General features: G+C 40.3%; 2 protein-coding genes across 5 annotated transcripts in view; one reads left to right on the top strand and one right to left on the bottom strand.

Moving 5' to 3' along the window:
* The window catches only part of LRRIQ4 (leucine rich repeats and IQ motif containing 4), a 26,410-nt gene extending 22,552 nt beyond the window's left edge, over positions 1-3,858 (bottom strand). For 2 of the 4 annotated variants that reach the window (XM_017848807.1, XM_017848811.1), the window contains exon 1: positions 3,618-3,698. The gene's annotated coding sequence lies outside the window, so the exon portion shown is untranslated. Of the gene's footprint in view, positions 1-3,617; positions 3,728-3,768 lie in introns of those variants that run through there. The other 2 variants (XM_017848810.1, XM_017848808.1) reach the window with 2 other exon arrangements.
* A 243-nt stretch (positions 3,859-4,101) lies between these two features.
* Positions 4,102-24,995, top strand: LRRC34 (leucine rich repeat containing 34). Its single transcript, XM_017848814.1, is given in 13 exon segments — positions 4,102-4,264; positions 8,011-8,128; positions 9,033-9,154; positions 9,251-9,315; positions 9,838-9,921; positions 13,919-14,047; positions 17,304-17,399; positions 21,266-21,420; positions 21,798-21,962; positions 22,871-22,946; positions 22,948-22,964; positions 22,966-22,996; positions 24,648-24,995. Coding segments are annotated over 13 exon segments (1,401 nt in total). The 5' UTR covers positions 4,102-4,125; the 3' UTR covers positions 24,852-24,995.
* The last annotated feature ends 953 nt before the right edge of the window (positions 24,996-25,948 follow it).

Here is a 25,948-nt window from a genome sequence, read left to right as displayed (position 1 = left end):
AGGAAAAGAAAACTATAGGGCAATGTCCCTGATGAACCTTGATGCAAAAATCCTGAACAAAATGCCAGGAAACTGAATTCAACAACACATTAAAAAAATCATTCATCATGACCAAGTGGTATTCATTTCAGGAATGCAAGGATGGCTCAAGATACACAAATCAATCACTGTGATACATCCTATCAACAGAATGAAGGACAAAAACCATGTGATCATTTTAATTGATGCTGAAAAAGCATGTGATAAAATTCAACATCCCTTCATGATAAAAACCTTCAAGAAACTGGGAGTAGATGGAAGATACCTCAACACAATAAAAACCATATATGACAGGCCCATAGGTAGTATCATACCGAATGGGAAATACTGAAAATCTTTTCTCTAGAATCTGGAACAACACAAGGATGCTCACTTTAACTACCATTATTCAATGTAGCACTGGAAGTCTTAGCTACAGTAAGTAGACAAGCGAAAGATATAAAGAGCATCCAAATTGGAAAAGAAGAACTCAAATTATGCTTGTTTGCAGATGATATAATCTTATATTTGGAAAATCCTAAAGACTCCACCAAAAAAATTATTAGAATGGATAAACAAATTCAGTAAAGTTGTAGGATACAAAATCAACATACAAAAATCAGTAGCATTTCTATATGCCAACAGCAAACAATCATAAAAAGAAAATAATCTCATTTACAGTAGCTAAAAATAAAATAAAATACCTAGGAATAAACTCAACCAAAGAAGTAAAAGATCTCTACAGTGAAAACTATAAAACATTGATGTAAGAAATTAAAGAGGACATACACACACACAAAAGGAAAGATTTTATGTTCTTGGATTAGAATAATAATTATTGTTAAAATGTCCATTTAATCCAAATAAATTTACAGATTATATGCAATTCCTATCAAAATACCAAAGACCTTCTTCACAGAAATAGAAAAATCATCCTAAAATTTATATGAAACCACAAAAGACCCAGCATAGTCAAAGCTAACCTGAGCAAGAAGAACAAAACTGGAGGAGTTACATTACCTAAATTAAAATTGTATTGCAGAGCTAAAGTAACCAAAATAGCATGGTACTGGCATAAAAATAGATACATAGACCAATGGAACAGAATAGAGAACCCAGATATAAATCCATACATCTATGGTGAACTCGTTTTTGACAAAGGTATCAGTAACATACATTGGGGAAAAGATAGTTTCTTCAATAATGATTCTGGGAAAACTGGATATCCATATGCAAAAGAATGAAACTAGACCCCTATCTCTTGCCACATACAAAAATCAAACCAAAATGGGTTAAAGGGTCAGGCGCGTTGCCTCGCGCCTGTAGTCCCAGCACTTGGGAGGCAGAGGCAGGTGGATCACTTGAGGTCAGGAGTTTGAGACTAGCCTGGCCAACATGGTGAAACTCTGTCTCTACTAAAAGTGCAAAATTAGCTAGGCATAGTGGTGGGCGTCTGTAATCCCAGCTATTCTGGAGGCTGAGGTGGGAGAATCACTTGAAGCTGGGAGGCAGAGGTTGCAGTGAGCCAAGATCATGCCACTGCACTCCAGCCTGGACCACAGAGGGAGACTGTCTCAAAAAACAAACGGCCGGGCGCGGTGGCTCAAGCCTGTAATCCCAGCACTTTGGGAGGCCGAGGCGGGCGGATCACAAGGTCAGGAGATCGAGACCATCCTGGCTAACACGGTGAAACCCCGTCTCTACTAAAAAATACAAAAAAAAAAAACTAGCCGGGCGAGGTGGCGGGCGCCTGGAGTCCCAGCTACTCGGGAGGCTGAGGCAGGAGAATGGCGTGAACCCGGGAGGCGGAGCTTGCAGTGAGCTGAGATCTGGCCAGTGCACTCCAGCTTGGGTGACAGAGCAAGACTCCGTCTCAAAACAACAACAACAAACAAACAAACAAACAAACACCCAGAGACCCTAGTAGGCACAGATACAAGCGCCTGTATGTTGAGAGGAACACACCAGTGGAGGAGCACACAGGTGGCTGGACATTGAGAGGAACAGAGGAGCAGAAGAGCACACTGACAGGCACCAGCGGACACTGCCAGACCATCCACAGGTAGAAGGATGCATAGACCGAGGGGAATTTGGCCAGCGTAGTCAGCGGAGAGTCCAGGGGAAAGTCCAGGGGACTCCAGGGGAAAACCACCTTTCCACTCCATTCCCTTTCTGGCTCCCCATCCATTTCTGAGAGCCACTTCCACCATTCAATAAACCTTGCATTCATTCTCCAAGCCCATTGTGTGATCCGATTTTACCGGTACAACAAGGCAAGTACCCCAGGATGCAGAAAACCCTCTGTCCTTGCGATAAGACAGAGGGTCTAACTGAGCTGATTAACACAATCCGCCTATAGACAGCAAAACTAAAAGAGCACCCTGTAACACACGCCTACCAGAGCTTCGCTTCAGAAGCTGTAAGCATTCGCTCCTAGACACTGCCCTGGGTTCCGAGCTCACGTGCCCCAAAACCTGCCCGTCTGCATGCTCCCCCTAAGGGTTTCAGCAGAGCACCAAAGAAGCAAGCCACACTCCCATTGTTACTGGTAGAAGGTGTCCAGGTTCTTGGCGTCTTGAACAAAAAAATTGGGCAAAATGCACAAACAAAGCAAGGAAGGAATGAAGGGATTTATTAAAAATGAAAGTACACTCCACAGTGTGGGAGTGGGCCGAGCACAGGGGCTCAAAGGCCCCGTTACAAATTTTTTGGGAGTTTAAATACCCCTTAGAGGATTCCATTGGTTACTTGGAGTACGCCCTGTGTAAATGAAGAGGATGAAGTAAGGTTACAAAGTCGTTTATGGAGTACACCCTATGGAGAGGATATTTCCTGTTATAGCCGAAGTGTGAATCGGCCTTATGATCCCTACCTCCAGACCCTGTTTTCCTGCCTCACCATCACATGCCCTGCAAGGGTGATAAGGAAACTATTACCGTTTCAGTATCAAGGAAATGAAACCTACCAGATCATCACATCTGGACAATGAGACACCAGATCCCTCACCTATCGTGATTCCCTAAGCGACCACCTGATTCCTGTTGACCAACTCCTCTTCCTTACCCCTCCTTAATTCCTGATTTCCTGCAAGTGGTCACATTTCTTTCTTGCTATATAAACCCCTGATTCTAGTTGGTTGGGGAGACAGATTTGAGACTGATTTCCCATCTCCTCGGCTGCAGCACCAGAGAATCGCTTGAATCCCGGAGGCAGAGGTTGCAGTGAGCCGAGACTGAGCTCCTGCTCTCCAGCCTGGGCGGCAGATTGAGAACCGGTCTCAAAAATAAAAAAAAAAAAAAAAAAAAAAGAAATTTCCAAATTGTCTGGAATAAGTATATTAAATTTATTTTTTAAAAGGTTATTAAAAACTATAAGAAAATTTTGTTTGCTTTCATCTGAAATATAATGTTCCTCATGTTAAATCTTGTTCTTCCTTGGCAATTGCCTTCTTCCCTGGCAATTCTCATTGTTTCAGTGACTGGCATTCTGTGCTAGGAGCAGCAGGATCTAGACGCAACCCCTGGCCTTTCAGTAACACATGTAGATCTGGCCCGGACCGCCTCCCGGTTGTCTGTACTGATCTGAGTACTTTCAAGTACCTGCGCATGCCCAGAACGCACCAAGCATTCTGCCCTCTGGCAGCCTCCTTCCGACCATCCAGTTATCACCTCCTTCAAGAAGCCCTCCCTTTGGGGAGGTAGCCCCGCCCGTTGGGAGCACAAAACCCTTTATGCTCCCAAAGCACTACACCTTTATCATGTGCTGATGCTACTCTCTGCTTCTTCGCTGGCTGGGCAGGCCGGTGAACACTTTGCAGGAGGGGGCTTTGTCATAATCTTCTTTGTAGCCCCCGCCCTAGCTCAGCAGCGGAGCCCCTCAAACCTCGGGAACTCCTCCCTGCAAAGGAGCCAGGACGCCCTCCCTCAGGCTGCCTTTAACCAGGGCAGAGTGACAGAGGACCTCCACAGAGTTAGCGGTCACTGCCTTAGCAGTTAGGCCTCGGGGCCCGGGCAGGCACAGCTGGCAGGACTCGGCGCAGGCTAGCGCGGAGCTGGTGTATCCACCTCACAGCTGCAGGCGGACTGTAAGCGCGCGCGCGCGGTCGCCATGGCAGCGCAGCCGCCGCGGCCAGTGGGTGAGAGGAGCATGGGGAGTCCCCAAGAGGCCGCCCGTGCGCCGGCCAGGTCCCCGGCTTGGACCCCCGCTCAGGCCCGTACTCCGGGCGCGGCCCTGGTGGGCCAGCGCGGTAAGAAGTAGGGAGCCCGTCTGCGCGGCCTGGCCCGGACAAAACGCGCGAGGGGCGCCGGGGTCCCACGGCCGGAGTCCTAGCAGCCCGCCAGCCCAAGGCGGCGCGGAGGGAGAGTGCCCCTGGGAACCCCAGCTGTGACCAGAGGTTTGGGGCGCCCCGAAACGAGGGCAGGAGAGGAGTCCCCGCCGTTTGTGCGATAGGTTCTGCAGATGGTGTCTGTCGCCGTGCTCTCGGGATCTCCAGGGTCTCCATCCGGGAGGGTGTGTCTGGGGGGCTCTTCTCAGACCCCTTTTTGTGTAAGTGCCAGAGAGCAGGTCACAGGTGGGCATGAGGGTCTTGATACCGTTTCTGACTTTGCACCTCTGTACTATCTCCATTTTAAATATTTCTGCGCCCATGAATGATCTTTAGCGAGTTAAGCATACCCTGAAGGGCCACCCCTTACACGCCATTTCCGTTTTATATGCTTGTTTTAAAGTATGTTTGTGGATACGGAACTGTGTTCGGAGGCTGGCTTAATAGTACTCACTGCATCCAGGAGATGGGCAGTGTTAGGCTCTGCCTTTAGCATGAGAGGAAATTTAAGCTGGGATAACAATTTGTTCAAATATACACACTGCGGATTCTGAGTGGGGCACCCACGTTCTGACTCATGCTCATCTCTTGGATTTCCCAGTGCTTGGCTAAGTATAGAAAAGCATGTTTTGGAGGGATCTGCCTCCTAAATAAGTCCTTTCTCTGGAAATTGTAAAACGTGCTGCCAGAGTCGTGGATGAAAAAATGAAATTTGGGTTACAGGTTCTTTACATTTTTCTGCGTAGCTGGGTTATTTCCTAGTTTTTACTTTACAATTTGAAGGCTATTTTCCTTCTAATGTGAATACAGTATAGGAAATCAATTCATTGGTGCCATAAAATCCTGGCATAAAAAATACATAGGTGAATTTTAAGTCAAAGGAAGGGTAGCAGAAACTTTTAAATACTGTAAATCTGTGGCTAGCTTGTTAAATAAGAATATTTCCATAATTTTGTTTAGCTGTATTTAGCTCGTAGTCTAAGATTCCTTCATGCCTTCGCGAAAATGAATTGTAGTCTGACACATTTCTGTGCCTTGTTTGTGGTGTGGGCAGCGCTGAATCTCGGAGATTCTCAGGGCAATCTTTCTCTTAATGCCAGGGAAGAGAGTAGGGAAGAAAGAAGCCTACTGGGAGCCTAGCTCCATCTTCTATTTGGGATCTAGTTGCTTTGTTTCCTGGGGAGGACGCTAAAGCAGCATTTTGTAGATTGCATTCCAAGTGAGGTGTGTGTGTGTGTGTGTGTGTGTGTGTGTTTGAGATGGAGTCTCCTCTGTCGCCCAGGCTGGAGTGCAGTGGCGCGATCTTCGCTCACTGCAATCTTGCAACCTCCACCGCCCACCTTCAAGCGATTCTGTCGCCTCAACTTCCCAAGTAGCTGGGATTACAGGCACGCGCCACCACACCGGCTAATTTTTGTATTTTTTGGTAGAGATAGGGTTTCACCATGTTGGCCAGGCTGGTCGCGAACTCCTGGCCTCAAGTGATCCACCTGCCTCGGCCTCCCAAAGTGCTGGGATTACACGCATGAGCCACCGCACCCGGCCGGAAATGCAGCATTCTTATCTTCCCTATTCTCAAGCTTAACAGTTTGAAGAGTGTGCACATGTTTTAAATACTCTGAGAAGTGTTGTGTCTCTGTATCGTTTTGTTTATTTTAGGACTTCTCAAACATACTTGATAATAAAACCTATTCTGTTTGGAACCCCTTTGATCATCCTGTAGAACATGAATATTCCACAAAATACAATTTGGGAAATATTGTGCTACAATATCATTTAAATACATGAAAAATTTCCAAAATAGGTGAAGCTTTTTCAATATGTGCATCTATCCACATGACAGAAATTATGCTATTTAAAATTGTCAGAGATTATCTAGTGACATGGGAAAACTGCTTACAATATAACGTTAATTGAAAAAAACAGCATATAAAATTATATCCAAAGATTCCAATTTTGTTTAAAAAATACTTAATATGCATATGAAAGAAAAACTATAGGAAGTATGTATGCCTAGACCTCAATTGTGGTTGTTCTTTGGCAGTGGGATTGCAGAGTAACATGTATTTTCTTTTAATATTAGAAATTTCCGGTCGGGCGCAGTGGCTCACCTGTAATCCCAGCACTTTGGGAGGCTGAGGCGGGCTGATCACTTGAGGTCAGGAGTTCAAGACCAGCCTGGCCAACCTGGTGAAACCCCGTCTTTATAGCCGGGTGTGGTGGTGTGTGCCTGTAGTCCCAGCTACCTGGGAGGCTGAGGCAGGAGAATCGCTTGAACCTGGGAGGCGGAGGTTGCAGTGAGCTGAGATTGTGCTCCTGCTCTCCAGCCTGGGCGGCAGATTGAGAACTGGTCTCAAAAAAAAAAAAGGAATTTCCAAATTGTCTGGAATAAGTATATTAAATTTATTTTTTAAAAGGTTATTAAAAACTATAAGAGTGAGCTGAGATCCGGCCACTGCACTCCAGCCTGGGCGACAGAGCGAGACTCCGTCTTAAAAAAAATAAAAATAAAAATAAAAATAAAAACTATAAGAAAATTTTGTTTGCTTTCATCTGAAATATAATGTTCCTCATGTTACATCTTGTTCTGCAGATCCGTTTAGCAAACTCATTATTCTTCAGAGTGCAAAGGACACTCAGTAAACAACATTTCTGAGATATAGAGTCTTAGAAGAGAAGCCAGCTCCTAAAAAGCTAGGCTGGTTGAGCAATGAGATCTCTGTGCACAAATTTTTAAAAGACATCCACAAAAGGTAGAAGTATAGAAACAAAAACAGTGGCCTGTGCTTCTAAGAAAAGTAACAGCATAACTTCCACCCCAGAAGACGTAGGCCTTGCAGAAGATGCTTTTGAGGTATTACTGAAAACAGTAAGGTCATTAAGGAAAGCTGCATGTATAACAGAAAGGAGATCTCAATTCCTGCTTTGTTTCTGTCTTCTTAAGAACTTAGGGAAAAGTCACCTTTAGAAAGAGGAAATGGAAGGCTGGGTAGGAGAAGAGCTTCTGTGAGCCAGGCCTCGATTTGGTATGAAGAACTGACAGTTACATTCAAACTTGGGATGGTGTAGAGGGTATCCAAGAAGCTTGTGGTAGTAGGTGATTTTTCAGATCCCTTTTGAGTTAGGTTATTAGATAAAATTGTTTTTATATGAAGCTATTTTAAGAAACCTTTTCCTCTGATGGATGCTGAGATACTGAAAAAAAAAAAAAAAAAAAGAAAGAAATGTTGAGTCACTGCAACCCAATAGGGCACAGTGGAAAGAGGTTTTGAATCAGTTTGATTCTGCACTCTGCCCTTATTAGCTGCATGGTTTAGGACAAAATATATAATTTCTTTGGAAGTCATTTTCCTCAGCTACCAGGCCTGGCACATAATGGAGCTTAGTTCTCCCTTAATGTCACTTCCAACGTAGGGTGCTCACTTGAGCCAGTGTCTGCCAAGCCTCAGTGGGTGGTTCAGTGGCCCTAGTTCTCCAAACAGCGTTTTAATTATCTATCCCATTATTTTTCTCTTCTCTTTTGCTAACCTTATTTCTGTTTCCTTTTCTTCCCTACCCCCACTATACACACATACAACTCATATCTTTGAAATAAGTATAGTTTTTATGGTATTTAAAAAAGTTTCTAGAATAATTTATATGTGATGGAGGATGCATATATTTTTCAGAATCTCCAGAATCTGGTCTCCAGGAACATTATTCTAACCTGTGTATGGAAAAATCCCAGAAAATTAATCCTTTTATATTGCGTATACTCCAAGAAGTGGATGAAGAAATTAAAAAGGGGTAAGAAAGACAAATACTTAATTACATTAATAGTGTTTGCTTATATTCATGTGTGTGAAAATCCTAACATATTGAGTGATTTTATAGCCATTTGAAAATGCTTGGTAAAATGGATACACCGTTTGATTCAGGTAAGTAAGCAGACGAGCAACACTGTTAGTAGGTCTTAGAGGTGGTATAGCATTCAGGAAAGAGCACTAGACCGGGAGTACCCAAGCTTGGGCTCCAGAGTGATCTTTAACTTCTGTGGGCGGGGTGAATCTTTTTTTTGTGTATGTGGGCGGGGTGAATCTTTTTTTTTTTTTTTTTCCTGAGACGAGTGTGTCCCTCTGTCGCCCAGGCTAGAGTGCAGTGGCATGATCTTGGCTCACTGCAAACTCTGCCTCCTGGGTTCAAGCAGTTCTCCTGCCTCAGCCTCCTGAGTAGCTGGGATTACAGGCGCCCGCCACCATGCCTGGCTAATTTTTGTATTTTTAGTAGAGACAGGGTTTCCCCATGTTGGCCAGGCTGGTCTCGAACTCCTGACCTCAGGCGATCCGCCCACCTTGGCCTCCCAAAGTGCTGAGATTAACAGGCGTGACCACCGCGCTTGACCTAAGCTGGGTTTGTCTAAGAAAATCATTGAAGTTTTCAGTGTTATTATCTATAAAGTGGGGATACTATTTGTGTGAGTGTGAGTGTGTGTGAGAGAGAAATTATATGGAATCTTTTAAAGCACTTTGCAGTCTGCAGAATGTTCAGTAGTTTTAAGTTATCTGTTATAAATATACTATATAAGTCTACTTACTATATGCTTGCTTCCAGTAACTGTTATCTGTGATATGACTATTTATACATGAAGGAAACATACTTTAATTCTTTACTGGGTTTCTATTTCAAAATCTTTTTTTTTTTATTTTAACAGGCTAGCAGCAGGAATCACATTAAACATTGCTGGGAACAATCGCTTAGTGCCAGTAGAAAGAGTTACAGGTGAAGATTTTTGGATTCTTTCCAGAATTTTAAAGAATTGTCTGTATATTAATGGTATGTTTCCATAAGAATCAATACCTCCTGCTTTTCATTGATCTGATTTTAAGTATTCTTTATAAGGAATATCAGCTCTATTCATCTGTGCTTCAGGTTTGGATGTTGGATATAACCTTCTAAGTGATGTTGGTGCATACTATGCTGCGAAACTGGTTCAGGTATTATTTTACTACAAAATGTCCTTAGTTCCGTTTACAGTGAAACCAATTAGTCTAATGACACACACATAAAACACTAGTTTTACCCGATGTCAAGGGTTCCGACTCTGTGCCAGAACACTTGAAATATACTGGAAACCCACTGTGAATTTGGTCTCAATGGAGCCAGTAGCTAGAGCTCCTGAGTTCTTTTGCAAACTTGTACACCATGATTAAATATATACACCACATCCATCTTTCAGATTGATTCAAATGAAAGTTTTTCTTTCATTTATATTGTAATTATATTTTGTTTACATGAGAATGATTTTTTTTTTCCTTAATGGTAGTTGTTTTTGCTAGGATACAGTTTTTCTTGGTTATAAAGATTTTCTTTCGAGGAAAACACTTATTCAAATAAAGTATATACTGTGTGTGTGTGTGTATATATATATATATATATATACTGTGTGTATGTATGTAAAACTGATCAGTTTCCAATAATAATAATAATAATGTGTAATAGCTTATTTTCTCTTATAGAAACAACTTAATCTCATTTACTTAAACCTCATGTTTAATGATATTGGGCCTGAAGGTGGAGAATTGATTGCTAAAGTGCTACATGTAAGCATTTATGTATTTCAAACTAACATTTTATTTGGAAATTCTAACTTCTGATAGCTTGGAACCAACAGCATCCGATGTTGAAGTGAACTTATTTTAATATTGTAGGAATGCATATTTTTATTATACTTTATTCAAGTGTAGACATTGCATGAACACTTTTGAAGTCATAGTTTTACTGAGATTTAATTCACATACATAAAATCTACCCTTTGAAAGTCTTCAGTGGTGTTTTAAGTATTAATATATTCACAGAGCTGTGCAAGAATCACTACTATCACTATTTTTAAAACATACTTATCACCCTAAAAAGAAAAGCCCTCAACTCATAAGCAATCCCTCTCCATCTTTTCCACCCCCTACTCTCCAGCCCCTGGCAGTCACTAACCTACTTCATCTCTCTATATATTTGCCTACTGTGGACATTTCATATAAACAGAATCATACAATATATGGCCTTTGTGACTGGCTTAATGTTTTCAAGGTTCATCTTGAAAACCCAGTCACAAAGATTTATGTTTTTTAAAGAGTTTTATAGTTTTAGCAAAGTCTTTAATTCTTTGATCCATTTTAATTTTTGAATATAGTATGAGGTAGGAGTCCAACTTAATTCTTTTGCATGTGTATATCCACCTGTCCTAACATCATTTGTTAAAAGACTTCTTTCTCCCATTGAATTGTCCTGACAGCTTTGTCCAAAAATCAGTTAACCATCATTACAGGGGTTTATTTCTGTACTCTCAGTTCTGTTCTTTTAATCTATATGTCCTTATGCCAGTACCACACTATCTTGATTACTATAGCTTTGTAGTAGATTTTGAAACGAAGAAGTGTGTCCTTGTTCTTTTTTCAGGGTTGTGTTGGCTCCTCTGTGTCGCTTGCATTTCCATATGAATTTTAGGTCAGTTAATCAATTTCTGCAAGAAAAGCATGTGGTTTTTTTTTTTTTTTTTTTTTGAAGATGGAGCTTTGCTCTCCTTGCCCAGGCTGGAATGCAATGGTGCGATCTCGGCTCAGGGCAACCTCCGCCTCACAGGTTCAAGCGATTCTCCTACCTCGGCCTCCCGAGTAGCTCGGATTATAGGCATGCGCCACCATGCCGGGCTAATTTTGTATTTTTAGTACAGATGGGGTTTCTCCACGCTGGTCAGGCTGGTCTCAAACTTCCGACCTCGGATGATCCGCCCACCTCGGCCTCCCAAAGTGCTGGGATTACAGGCATGAGCCACCGCACCTGGCCAGCAGCTGGGATTTTTTTTTTTTTTTTTTTTTTTTTTTTTTTTTTTGAGACCGAGTCTCACTCTGTCGCCCAGGCTGGAGTGCAGTGGCCGGATCTCAGCTCACTGCAAGCTCCGCCTCCCGGGCTTACGCCATTCTCCTGCCTCAGCCTCCGGAGTAGCTGGGACTACAGGCGCCCGCCACCTCACCAGGCTAGTTTTTTGTATTTTTTAGTAGAGACGGGGTTTCACCGTGTTAGCCAGGATGGTCTCGATCTCCTGACCTCGTGATCTGCCCGTCTCGGCCTCCCAAAGTGCTGGGATTATAGGCTTGAGCCACCGCGCCCGGCCCGCAGCTGGGATTTTAATAGGAATTACAGTAAATCTGTAGGTCACCTTGGGGAGTATTGCCATCTTAAGTCTTCCAAACTTTGAACATGAGATGTTTCATTTATTTGAGGCCTTTCATTTCTTTCAGCAATGCTCTGTAGTTCTCAATGTGCAAGTCTTACATTTCTTTTGTTAAATTTATTCCTAACGTTTTATTGATTTATTTTTTTGATGCCATTGTAAGTGGAATTGTTGTCCTTAATTTCATTTTTAGGTTGTTCATTGTTAGCACACGGAAATACAGCTGATTTTTTGTATATTGATCTTGTGTCCTGCTATGTTGCTGAACTCTTGTGTTAGTTCTAACAGTTTTTTTTGGTGGAATCCTTAGGATTTTCCCTATGCAAGACGGTGTCACATACAAACAGAGTTTCACTTCATTTCCAATTTGTATGGTTTTTCTTTTTGTTTTTCTTGGCTAATTGCCCTGGCTAGAACCTCCAGCACAATGTTAAATAGAAGTGGTGAGAGGACCTTTCCTTTTTCCTGATCACAGAGGGGTTTGAATTGTAATAATTATTTGCACTATTATATGTTTGAAGGGGTGGCCTGCCCCTCCACACCTGTGGGTGTTTCTCGTTAGGTGGAATGAGAGACTTGAGAAAAGAAATGAGACACAGAGACAAAGTATAGAGAAAGAAAAGTGGGCCTACGGGACCGGCACTCAGCATACAGAGGACCTGCACTGGCACCGGTCTCTGAGTTCCTTTAGTATTTATTGATAATTATCTTTACCATCTTAGAAAAAGGGAAGTGGCAGGATAATAGGATCATCGTAGGGAGAAGGTCAGCAGTAAGACGTATGAATAAAAAGATCTCTGTGACATGAATAAGTTTAAGGAAAAGTGATGTGCCTTGATATGCATATGCAAACATCTTCATAAACCTTTTAGTGCATAAAGAGCAGCATTGCGCTAGCAAGTCCCACCTTTCGCCCTAAGGCAGTTTTCTCCTTTCTCAGTAAACAGAACGTACAATCGGGTTTTACATGGAGATGTTCCATTGCCCAGGGATGGGCAGGAGACAGATGCTTTTCTCTATCTCAACCGCCAAGAGGCTTCTTTCCTCTTACACTAGTCCTCCTCAGCACAGACCCTCTCACGGGTGTCAGGGTGGGGGACGATCGGTCTTTCTCTTCCCACGAGGGCCATATTTCAGACATCACGTGGGGTGAAACTTGGACAATACCTAGCTTTCCTAGGCAGAGGTCCCTGCGAGGACTTTTGTCAGTGGTACTTGCCCTTGGTAACTTGAGATTAAGAGAATGGTGATGATTTTAACCAGCATACTGCCTTCAGGCACTTGTTTAACAAAGCACATCCTGCCACAGCCCAAAATCCCATTAAACCTTGGAGTCACCACCAGCACATGTCTCTTGCAGGACAAGGTTGGTAGGGTCCACAGATACAGCATCTCAAATACAGGAACAAAATGGATCTCTTATGTCCTACTTCCTTCTATATAGAACGTAACAGTCCTGAATCTTTCTCTTTCCTCACATATGTCCTAAATATTTACTCATTAGAATGAATGAATGTCTGTAATTTTGTGAAACATTTATCAATTATATTACTTTAAAGTGCATATAGGAGGAATGGGGATGACTGGTTAATGGAATAGGACTGGCTTCCAGGGATGATGAAAAATGTTTTGCGACTAGCTACAGGTGAATGACTGCACAACACTGAATGTACTAAATGCTACTGAATTGTATACTTAAAATGGTCAGTTTTTATGGTTATGTGAAGTTCACCTCAATTTAAAAAGTGAAGTGCCTTAAATTCTTAAGATAAATGTACAGATTTTTTCCAGTGAAAGGAAAGTTTATTAATATATGCTTTATTTACTGGGTTATTGCTTGGGCATCTGTTTTCTTGGGCATTATTTCCATCAACGTTAAACTAGATTTTTATCTATTATGGTAGATTGAATGTTTACCTTTAAGGAATATACCTGTTCTGGCTGGGCGCAGGTGGCTCAATGCCTGTAATCCTCAGCACTTTGGGAGCCGAGGTGGGTGGATCACAAGGTCAGGAGATCGAGACCATCCTGGCTAACACCGGTGAAGACCCTGTCTCACTAAAATACCAAAAAAAAAAAAAATTAGCCAGGCGTGGTGGCGGGCCGCCTGTGTCCTAGCTACTCGGGAGGCTGGAAAGTCAGGAGGAAGGGCGGAACCCGGGGGCCGGAGTTTGCGTGAGCCGAGATCGCACACTGCACTCCAGCTTGGGGCGACAGGCGAGATTCCAAAAAAAAAAAAAAAAAAAACGGAATATACCCTGGTCTGTCGAAAACTGGAGGCTGCAAATAGTAATAGTCTCCTAATTCATGTAATGTATAGAATTCTGTGGATTAAAAATTTTTAAATAAAAATTTTTTTTCCTTTTCAGAAGAATCAGACTCTGAAATACCTAAGAATGACTGGAAACAAAATTGAAAATAAAGGTGGAATGTTTTTTGCTGCAATGCTGCAAATTAATTCATCCTTAGAGAAATTAGATCTGGGTGACTGTGACCTGGTGAGTAAAATGGTTATGAGAAAAGCATCCAGATAAGCTAAATGAGTCTTATCAATGACTAATTTTGCCTCTTATGTCTAATATCAGAGAAAAGGTATTTTTCCCCTAGACATAATAGTGCAGATTAATAAAATCAGACTATAGTAAATAACAGAAAATACTTAATAAAATATTCCTAAACGTCCATCTACATAGCTCATCTTAAACTGTATGGAATTTTAGAAAAGATCATGTTCACTTTAATTAAACAAATATTACTTTATTCATATAATTCTTTTACTTTTGAAAATACATGGTTAGGCTGGGTGCAGTGGCTCACGCCTATAATCCCAGCACTTTGGGAGGCCAAGGCAGGTGGATCACCTGAGGTCAGGAGTACAAGACCAGCCTGGCCAACATGGTGAAACCTCGTCTCTACTAAAAATACAGAAATCAGTCGGGGCCTGGTGGCGGGAGCCTGTAATCCCAGTTACTCAGGAGGCTGAGGCAGAAGAATCGCTTGAACCAGAAGGCGGAGGCTGCAGTGAGCTGAAATCATGTCACTGCCCTCCAGCCCTGGGGTGACAGAGTGAGACTGCCTCAAAACAAAAATAAAATACTTTTTAGTAGTTACTTATATTGTAGCACAAAAACTTAAAATGATGATGCTAAAAGCTGCTCTGAAGCTGGGTGACATGACATGTACCTTAGTCCCAGCTATTTAGGAGGCTGAGGTGGGAGAATCTCTTGAGCCCAGGAGTTTGAGGTTACAGTGCACTACAATCGTGCCTGTGAACATCCACTGTACTCCAGCATGGGCAACATGGTAAGACCCTGTCTCTAAAAATTATTAAAAAATATAAAAGTTGCTTTCAACCTTCACCTGGCCTGATAATGAGAAATGTGTTTTTTTGCATGTCTTCAAATTCCAGGCTTCACTTTCTCTGACATGTTTTCAAATCTTCAGGCCTATACTTGGGAACCTGTTGTATAGCCTCAGGTTAATCAATGTGACATGAAAATAAGATGGGCCAGGGGGCTCTCTGGTTTAATAGATTCTGAAGGATTAACTTTTTATTTTATTTTTGGAGACAGAGTCTCACTCTTGTCGCCCAGGCTGGAGTGCAATGACATGATCTCAGCTCACTGCAACCTCCACCTCCCAGGTTCAAGCGATTCTCCTGCCTCAGCCTCCTGAGTAGCTGGGATTACAGGTGCCTACCAACACACCTGGCTAATTTTTTTTTTTGTATTTTTAGTAGAGATGGGGGTTTCATGATGTTGGCTAGGCTGGTCTCGAACTCCTGACCTCAGGTGATCCACCTGCCTTGGCCTCCCAAAGTGCTGGGATTACAGGCGTGAGCCATGGCGCTCGGCCAAGATTAACTTTTTAAGGTGGTAGATGCAGCCAATGTGGTTCTGGGAAAACATTAATTCGGTATTGATCATCTCCACATACCAGTCACTGTGCTGGATACTAACGATACAACAGTGAATCATATGGCCTGTGCCCTTATGAAACTTATATTTTATTTGGGAAAACACCAATAAAGAAATAGAGGAAAGTGCTACAAAAATGACTTGAGTACTCTGATAATGGGGAGAAGTAATTCTGCTACAGGATGGTTGCCTAAGACTTGAGGAGGTAATATTTATGAGTTATGAAGGAGAGAAAAAACTGTCATGGAGAGTGTCCATGTCAGAACCTTCCAGGCAGAGCATCCAGATGCACGGACATTAAGCTAGTGCTTAAGTGTGGCATGGGTAGGATTCCTGGTGCAGAGGGAGGTAATTTTCATACTCAAGTATTTATTTTTACAGATGCTTTGTTTGTTTCAAGGGATTATGGTTTTCCATTTATAGCAGTGAACAAAGTTTTATTTTAAAATAAATGTAAGTGAAAAAGTGAGTTGATTTAATGGGAAAGTATTAAGTAAATAGTGTAAAGTAAGTTTGGGCGTGGTAGCTCACGCTTGTAATCCCAGCATTTTGGGAGGCCAAGGCAGGCAGACTGCCTGAGCCCAGGAGTTTGAGACCAGCCTTGGCAACATGGGAAAACACCGTCTCTACAAAAAATACAAAAATTAACCAAGCATGGTGTTGCATGCCAGCTACTAAGGAGGCTGAGGTGGGAGGATTGCTTGAGCCCAGCAGGTTAAGGCTGCAGTGAGCTGAGTGTGCCACTGCACTCCAGCCTGGGCGACACAGTGAGACCCTATCTCAAAAAATAAATAAAAACAAAAATAGTGTTAAATATTTTGCATACTCAGATATGGCAAAAATCACAAGGGAGGTACATGAATAATAAAATAGCAAGTCTCACAGGTTTTAGTAACTGAGAAGTCAGAATAGCTGAGCAGACAAAGTTAAGAGTGCCTCAAAGTAAAAGTGGAGAAGCTTATAGAGGCCATATATGGCAAAGTTGTGTGGGTGTAGGTCATGGGTAAGGGGAAGAAGTGGGGGTTGTGTTATAAATGCAAATTATGGAAAAAGCAAATCATAGAAATCTGGAAAAGCTCTGAGGGGTAGTGATCTGGCAGTTTTAGATTACTAGTTTCTCTGTGGAAAATTAAAGAAGCCATCTGACCACTTAGAAGTCCAGGTGAGAAGTGAGGAGGACTTGGGCTGGGGTGGTGGCCATGGAGATGGACAGGAACAGACTAATTTGAGACATCTTTTGGAGGCAGCAGAATCTGTAAGACTTAGTGATCAACTGAATGGGAAGGTTAAGAGGAATGGCAGAGTGAGAGGAAGCCCATGGTTTCCGGCATACCAGCTGGGTGTACATGGTGGTGTCCATCACACATATGGGGGAGGACTAGGCCCTTTCAGTCAGATAGAGCAAGAGAGGCCTATGGGATCTGTGAAAACTGTGATTGGTAACCTTTTCCCACCACACACACACTTAAAGTACTAGTATGAATATAAAAGTGCTTGCACAATGAAATGTGTTGCATAAGTAGTATGAGCTCTAGCTGGGATCCACATAGAAGCTTGAGGGGTGAGGAATAAAAACCTAGAGGGAAACACTCAGGAAAGGGACACTAAAACATTAAGAAACTCCCCATGCCATGTTTTAGATAGATTTTAGGACCAGGAAAAAAGAATACAGTAACAATTCATTTTTGAATTTGATCAACTTACAATTCAAAGTGCAAGGAATGCTTAAATTTTAAAAATAATTTTATCAGAATGCAGATAGCTGATCTTGAAATATTTATGTAGCGAGATTATTATATACTTTGTCAGTTTCCTTAATGAATTTACCTGTTTTTAGGGAATGCAAAGTGTGATAGCATTTGCTACAGTACTAACTCGAAACCAAGCAATTAAGGCAATAAACCTAAACCGACCTATACTGTATGGTGAACAGGTATGTATTCAAAGTGATGGTAGTTAATATAACAACTTGAATGAAACTAAGGTACAAGTTTATGTCAAGGTACATGAATACACTGTAGTTTTAGAGATATGTGTATTATATCTTGTAAACTACTATTTATAAAAATGTTTATTTAAAGGAAAATTATATCAATTCTTGGTAAGATGTTTATAACTAAATATGCTTTTAGATATTGCTTACTTAAGCAGCAAACATGTCATCTTTTCTCTTGAAACTCAAGTTCTTAGTGAGTAAACCTGCGAGGGTCAAAGTGGTCAAGATGAAAGCATAAATAATGAAGTGTTTTTTTTTTGAGACGGAGTCTCTCTCTGTTGCCTAGGCTGCAGCGCAGTGGCACGATCTCGTCTCACTGCAAGCTCTGCCTCCTGGGTTCACGCCATTCTCCTAATAGTGAAGATTTTAAAGGCCACATTATAAGAGCCCGGTGTGAACTGTTTGTTACATTGATGTGGCTGAACCATTACACCTGTGAAATCATGAGTAATAAAAGCAAAACGTGTGTGAAAAGCAGTCTGGAAAGTTTGGACTTGATCCTATCTATAGATAAGCTGCTTGCTGGAGACAGAAAGATGAGTAAAAACATGGTTCGTACTTTCATGACTTCTTGCTCCTTCTGGGTGGCTTTCTTCTCCTATCACTTGTAAACAGCTAGAGAATAAGAACTCACATTATTATTGGTATAAACAAAAACGTGTATCTAACTATTAGGAAAAGTAAATGGTCTAAGCACTTTATAAAGTTCAATGTTTAAAATGTAATGTTTGGCTGGGCACGGTAGCTCACACCTGTAATCCCAGCACTTTGGGAGGCCGAGGCAGGCGGTTTGAGACCAGCCTGGCTAACATGGCAAAACCCAGTCTCTACTAAAAATACAAAAATTAGCCAGGCATGGTGGCAGGCGCCTGTAATCCCAGTTACTTGGGAGGCTGAGGCTGGAGAATCGCTTGAACCCAGGAAGCAGAGGTTGCAGTGAGCTGAGATCTCACCACTGCACTCCAGCCTGGGCGACGGAGCAAGAATTCATCTTCATCTCAATCAATCAATCAATGTCAATGTTTGAATTTTGAACTTTATTTATTTATTTTTTTTGAGATGAGGTCTCACTCTGTCACCCAGGCTGGAGTGCGGTGGCAGGATCTCGGCTCACGGCAGCCTCCACCTTCTGGGCTCAAATGATCCTCCCACCTCAGCCTCCTAAGTAGCTGGGATCACAGGTAAGCACCACCACGCCCAGCTAATTTTTTTGTATTTTTGGTAGAGACAGTGTTTTGTCATGGTGTCCAGGCTGGTCTTGAACTCCTGAGCTTAAGCTGTCTACCTGCCTTGGCCTCCCAAAGTGCTGGGATTACAGGCATCAGCTACCATGCCCAGCCAAACTCTGAACTTTTTAAATGATCAAAGCACTTTAGATAATTTAAAATTATCTACTTCATTGTTCCCCCTCAGTATGAATAACTGAGAATTAACGATATTTTTAAAGTAGTATTCTCATATTCAGAAGCGTATTTTACATTCTTTGCCTACATAGATATCTCCCTTTCAGTTATCTTTGCACTTTTCGGTACCAGAATTTTTGCAGTTTTACATCACCTTGTTTCATGTACGTAAATCCAATCTGTTCAACAAGACCCTCAGAATCTTCAAATAGATTCCTATTTTTAAAATATGTAAAAGACTAGCAGAATACAGCTCAAAGTAGGCATGCAGTGAATTGCTTCACTCATGATTCATTCACACCACGAATATTTGAATGCAACCTTAAACCAGACACAATGCTAGCCAGGTGCTAGAGGTATTAAAGTCAAATAAATTACATAGCACTTGTCTTCAGTGAGTTTTCCATCTAGGTGGAAGGAGCTTGACAAGTCTGGAGAGTGATATGCTTGGGGTGCCATGGGGACATAAGGAGGGTAATCGAAATCAAAGCAGGGGAGGTGAGTGTGATAGGGAGGTTCTCAGATTGAGGACATGACAGGAGATTTGAAGGCTAAATAAAAAATTTCTGGATTGTATCTGTGCAGAAATATGTTTATATATAGGAGATCACATTATAAGCATGATCCCTTTTTAAAATATGTTGAGTGGTGTCATTCCTAAATCCACCTGAGGATGCTTATTATTAAAAGCCCAGGCTCCCTTGTTGCTCTCAGCCTGGTGTTTCTGGCAGCCAGCTAGGTGCTAGCCTGTTTTGTTCTTCTCCAGGACAGCCACTACCTTCTCTATCCCCAAGGCTACGATTCTGCTCTTAAATTGCTGTTCCCAAATACAAACCTGCAAATTAATTACATTTACGGGTTTTACTGTTTTACTACCATGGAGGAATGGGATAACAAAAAGCTGTTAAGATGTTGGACTTCACCTTTAACGCTCATTGGCATTATCCGGGGAACTTGAAAAATACTGATGCCAGGTGCCACGCTAGACAAATCAAGTCACAAACTCGGTGAATGGGGCTAAAACCCTTTACTATTTCTGACAATAGTTCCTCCCTTAATTAGGATACTCCTGCTTTCAAGCTTTATAGCCTAGAACTACAATCAAGGCCCAAACACAAAAACATAATGAGTTTGTCTTCTGTGCCTGGCACTAGGTAGAGCAATAGTGGAACCCCCTAAGTGTGGTTGGTTTGCATTTTTTTACGTTCCTAGACTACACAGCATCCCTTTAGCATGGCTGGCTTGCATTTTTGAAGATACTAGTCTACATAACATTCCTTTGGGTATATCTTTTCAGTGTCAAAGCAATTTCATCAAATACAGAATTACAGAATATTGAACAATAATAAATGCTTTGTAGTCTGCCTATGGAACACTTATTTTGTGCTAGGCACCTTTTTTCAGTTAACTTATTTCTGTGAGGGAAGCATAATTTCAGCTACTTTACTAAAATGGAAATTGAGACTCAGCTGGATGAAAATATTTGCCCAAAGTCATATAGCCAGTAAAAGGTAAAGCTAGTATCTGACAGATTTTTTTATAAAGCTCATGTACTTTCTGCTATTGCTAGGTGGTTTCATTTAAAGTTTTTTTTAAAGTACCTTTATGTATAACAAGAACACATATAGTTATCTATGTTCATCATCAGCATTTCCAGTGACTTATTATGTTATACAGCAATCATGCAAGAGTACTTCTTGTCACAAAATACTTTGGGCTATTCATTTGAAAATATGCTTTGATTTTGTTAAAAACTTAAAATGCCTGGTATTCAAATCTTCACTGATGCTATGTATCTTTTGCCTAGAAGCAGCAAGATTGTGGAACTTAAAAAAAGGTCTTTTGATGATCAGAAAATAAGAATAAAACCTCTTAGGAATTTGAGATGAATATAAAAGGGAAGGATCAGATATATCACAGGGTTAATGAGTGTATTCTTAATATAAAATAAAGATTGGGAAATGTCTTTGTATTTTGTCTGAAAACCGTCAAGAGTAGAGATCAAGAGCAAAGTTTAAGAACATAAGGAAGGTACAAGAAAGGTTTAGAGACTTGAAAGATGGATTACAAGCTCAATACATGATGGGACCATTTTTTTTTTCCTTTCGAAATGACTGATTATTGTTCCTTTAAAAACCCAAATTAACCAGCATCTTTTATATCACTTAGGTAGCAGGCACTTGTAAAATATAGTGACTATATTTTACCTTCTGAGAAGGTAAAAAATATCATTTGTGGCAAAGATAATTTTTTTAAGATAGACTAAACAAATGCAAATTGTAGACTAAGTTTTAACCAATATAATCTTTTTTAAAAGCTAATTTAAATAACAGCGTATGTCTGATAAACATGCACTACTTCAAAATTATATTTTAGAAATAAGATTTTATCCACTTTTAGGAAGAGTCCACAGTCCATATAGGCCGCATGTTGAAAGAAAATCACTGTCTTGTTGTACTACACATGTGTAAGCATGATATAAAAAACAGTGGTATACAACAGTTATGTGATGCACTGTATCTGAACAGTAGCCTGCGCTACCTTGATGTCAGCTGGTAAGTGATAATTTACACATTAATAATTCAAAGTTAAATCATGGGAATAATCTATATATAAATATTCATGGTAATTGGGATACTTTGTTAGACATTATTTCCAGTGATTAGAAACTGCAACCAATTGTCAACCCTTTGTCCTAAGCTTTAATATTTACTACTGCTATCTTTTAGTAACATAAATGAGCAATTTAGTTGTGTAAACAAGAATGAAAGCAATATTTTATGGTGAATTTTCATTAACTTTCTTGGAAATCAAGTGATTAAAATAAACCTTTACTAAAACACAAAGTACTGTTTAAGTTTTCAAGCATCTTATCACTATGAATAAAAACACTATTTCATATTTTCAAATATAACTATTTTTCCTTTCCCAGCAACAAAATAACTCATGATGGAATGGTGTATTTGGCTGATGTACTGAAAAGCAACACTACCCTGGAAGTAATAGATCTTTCCTTTAACAGAATTGAAAATGCAGGTGCAAACTATCTCAGTGAAACTCTTACTTCACACAACAGGAGTCTTAAAGCGTTAGTATGGTTTTATATTTAATCAAAATAACAAAAAAGCAAATTTTTAAATACTAACCTCAAACCCCTTAACTCTTAAGATGATGATGAAATATGAAAACTCAGCTTCTAAACTGACATAGTATTAAGTTACAGTAAACATTTAAATTTCTATTTTTCGGCCGGGCGTGGTGGCTCAAGCCTGTAATCCCAGCACTTTGGGAGGCCGAGACGGGCAGATCACGAGGTCAGGAGATCGAGACCATCCTGGCTAACATGGTGAAACCCCGTCTCCACTAAAAAAATACAAAAAACTAGCCGGGTGTGGTGGCAGGCGCCTGTAGTCCCAGCTACTCCGGAGGCTGAGGCAGGAGAATGGCGTAAACCCAGGAGGCGGAGCTTGCAGTGAGCTGAGAGCCGGTCACTGCACTCCGGCCTGGGTGACAGACGCGAGACTCCGTCTCAAAAAAAAAAAAAAAAAAAAAAAATTTCTATTGTTCAAAGTACTGTCTTTACAATTAGACTGGTTCTTCTACTTAATGTTCCTTCAAATTAATGAGAAAATTGTATTGCTTATATTTTTATCTTGATATTCTAATAGAAAAATCACGAGCATTCAATACTGATCAAGACTTTAAAATAAAAATTTAACTAAAGAATAAAATTACTTGGATGCATTTAATCCAGAAAAATATATCTGCTATCCACCAAAACATTTACTGAAAAAATATAAAACAGAAGACTTTCAAATATTAGGCTCTAGTAATACCCAAAGATCTAATAGGAAAACTAAGTTCTTGATTAGGAATTAAATGGGTCAGTATTCTACCACTACATACAGACCATACTGAGGAATAATGCCTAAGGACACACAAGAAAAGTTGGTAAGAAATGTTTGCTAATTTTTGTTTCTTCCTTGTGGGAAAACGTTGTATCAGTGTGTCAGCTAATCAGCAGAAAAGCATAGAGGAGAAGGACTGTTGCTCTTCACAATCAATGAAAACAAATCTCAGCATTCTCTCATATCTACATTGGGAAACAAATTCTGTGAGGCTACGTGTGTAGTAAGTTTTAAGTTTTTTGCCTTTCACGAAAGGCTTTTTCTGGGATTTTCATCTCTGTACATCGATATTATTTACAGGGTGCCTCAGAAAGGTTACACGTGAGACACTGCAGTTTGATAATTAACATAAGTCCGAAAATTAGCACTAGAGATCTGGTGGTTGAAATTAACAAAAGATACTAAAACTATGTATTAGTATTACACATCACTGGTAATGACACAGTTCGAATTCCTCTAAGGTTAAAAAAAATCAAATTATTGATCAGATGTAGCAAAATTTCTGATCTGCTCCCTAATAATTATACCAAAATATGGAACGGGAGAGATGGAGTACACTATCAAAATATTTGGCATGTTGGCTCACCATAAATACAGATAGCTTTGATACTAATTTAAAGCAGGAAATAATGGGTAACGTTTTCATTTGGAACAGAAGAAGGTAAAAGTAGATGTTAAATTCTCAAAATTTGCAAAAGGACTAACCAAATTCCACCACTAAAAAGAGTAATTAAAACATACCAATTGTCTAAAACCACCCTCCCAAAAAAAACCAACCCTAATTTAGAATAAACATCCATAATCCTTTAGGTTCTACACACACAGAAGGCTGAGTAAGTTGAGTTTGGAACTGGAACTATGCATGAATGACAACTAAAGCAAAAAACCAACTTGACTTTAAATCTTTTAATGTTTAAATTTCCCATCTTTCTCCATAATGCCAACCTATATGGACAAACCAGTTCAACATGTTTGTATGATCTGTTACATAGATACTAAGGATCGTGGCTCAGCCTGTAATCCCAGCCCTTGAGAGGCCAGGCGGGGGGATCACGATGGTCAGAGATTGAGACCATCCTGGCCAACATGGTGAAACCCCTAGCTCTACTAAAAGTACCAAAAGTACAAAAAATTATCTGCTGTGGGTGTCGTGGGCGTAGTCCCAGCTACTCGGAGGCTGAGCAGGAGAATCGCCGGAACCCGAGACAGAGGTTGCAGTGAGCCGTGCCACTGTTACTCCAGTTTGGGCAACAGACCAAGACTCTGTCTCAAAAAAAAAATAATATATAATAGTATATATAATATATATAAATTCTACAATTAAGAAATAATAGGTCAGCATCCAATTCTATGGAATTGTCTCTCTTAGCCTAAATCTGTAATTAGATTCAGGGGGGTCATGAACTCTATATAATTGGATGTCCAAATCTGGGATTCCCTTAATTTTTCTGAGGAATGGTAACTAGCTATCAGCAGATTTTTAAGAATGTATACAACAGCCCTCCTATCCAGCTTCCCTACCTATTCCAATTTATGAACATCTGTGGGACTTGAAAATTTTGACCATAAGAGCTTTGGTCCACAAAATTGGTAGTATAGAAAATTAACTCTAGGAGTCACAAAATGACAAAACATATCTAACACATTAAAAGTTAGAAATAAGTTTTGCAACATTATAATTTCATTCTGTGTAATTAAATGAATAAAAATCTACCTACAATACCTGGAAAATATTAAAATTCAGCAATGTTATTCAGAATATTTTATTTTAAACTACAAATTAGCACAGCTAATTTGAATATTTAAATTTCTTTAAGCACTGTAAATTGAATACATTTTTTCTTAATGATACAGTTTTTTCTTAAAAATCCTAGGCATATTCAGACTTAATTCAAATGGGTCGTCTAAAACCAGACAATACAGATGTGGAGCCATTTGTGGTAGATGGACGTGTATATCTTGCAGAAGTCTCCAATGGTCTTAAAAAGCATTATTATTGGACATCAACTTCTGGAGAATCTTATGACCACTCATCTAATGCAGGTTTTGCTCTTGTTCCAGTAGGTCAGCAGCCATGAAAAAGTAGCTCTAAAATAATTTTCATACATTTGTCTTATTATTTCACAGAGGTTAATATTCTATGGCCTATTTGTTTTCCTTTATAAATTAAAACAAGTTACTTTTTTCAAATGTGTAAAAGATAATAACTTTGTATAACTATCTACTGTGAAAAACTGAGTAGGGTAATGTTTTAAAAGAAATTTTACAATATAGACTAAAGTTTTAACCCTGGAGAAAGAGGCCAAGGAACTAGACTAAATTTCTTTTTATAATGAAAATATAACCAAGTAGTGAAATAGCATGCAAGTAAAGGTCATTATAGGTATCTAACTGAAAGTTATTAAGTAGTATTAATAAAAAGGTTTGTGGTAGCAAATTACCAGTGACTTTCAAAGGGTTTCAAAGTTCAGAAGTTGAAAAAGTATTCTACCTATCCTATTTACGTGTTACAGACAGGTATTAATAACAATTTCATAAATACAGGCAAATATATATAAACATATACATACCCCTTTCCCAAGTCAGTGCTGCTAGCTTCTCCCATCCTCCTCTCATAGATAACCACTATCCTGATTTCTAATACCAAAGAGTAGTTTTGCCTGTTCTTGACCTTTATATAAATGGAAGCATACAATATACACTTTTTGTGTCTGACTTCTTTTGTTCAACATTATATTAGTATGATTCATTTATGTTGTTTAATGTAGCAGTAGTCTGTTCACTTTTCATTGCTTTATAGTATTCCTCACATGCTGGGTAGTAGGGAGTCTACTAGATTCTGGAAAGAGTTTGATTTCCCAGGCTATGGTCTCTTCCTGTGTGCTACAGAAGGGACCCACAAGTTCCCATATTCCCCCAAAGGGAGATTCAGAAGATGGCTGAAGGGGAAGCAAGTAGGCTTACCTTGAGCTCACAGTGGGGTGCAGGTGGTAAACCTGTAATCTGACCTAGACTGCTGCCTGAGGCAGAGCTGCAGTTGACAGGGCCCCAGAGAGTTTTCCACATCCATGAGAACTGAGATGAAGTCAGTTCAGCAAAGGACAACTGGGCTCTGACCAGACTAGGAAAGACTTGGTTACTTATTTTATAAGCTGCTGCCTGCCGCAACAGAGGT

Source organism: Rhinopithecus bieti, unplaced genomic scaffold (assembly GCF_001698545.2).
Source record: "Rhinopithecus bieti isolate Rb0 unplaced genomic scaffold, ASM169854v2 scaffold_32014, whole genome shotgun sequence".
NCBI lineage: Eukaryota > Metazoa > Chordata > Mammalia > Primates > Cercopithecidae > Rhinopithecus > Rhinopithecus bieti.
This window is presented reverse-complemented; position numbering and strand designations above follow the sequence as displayed.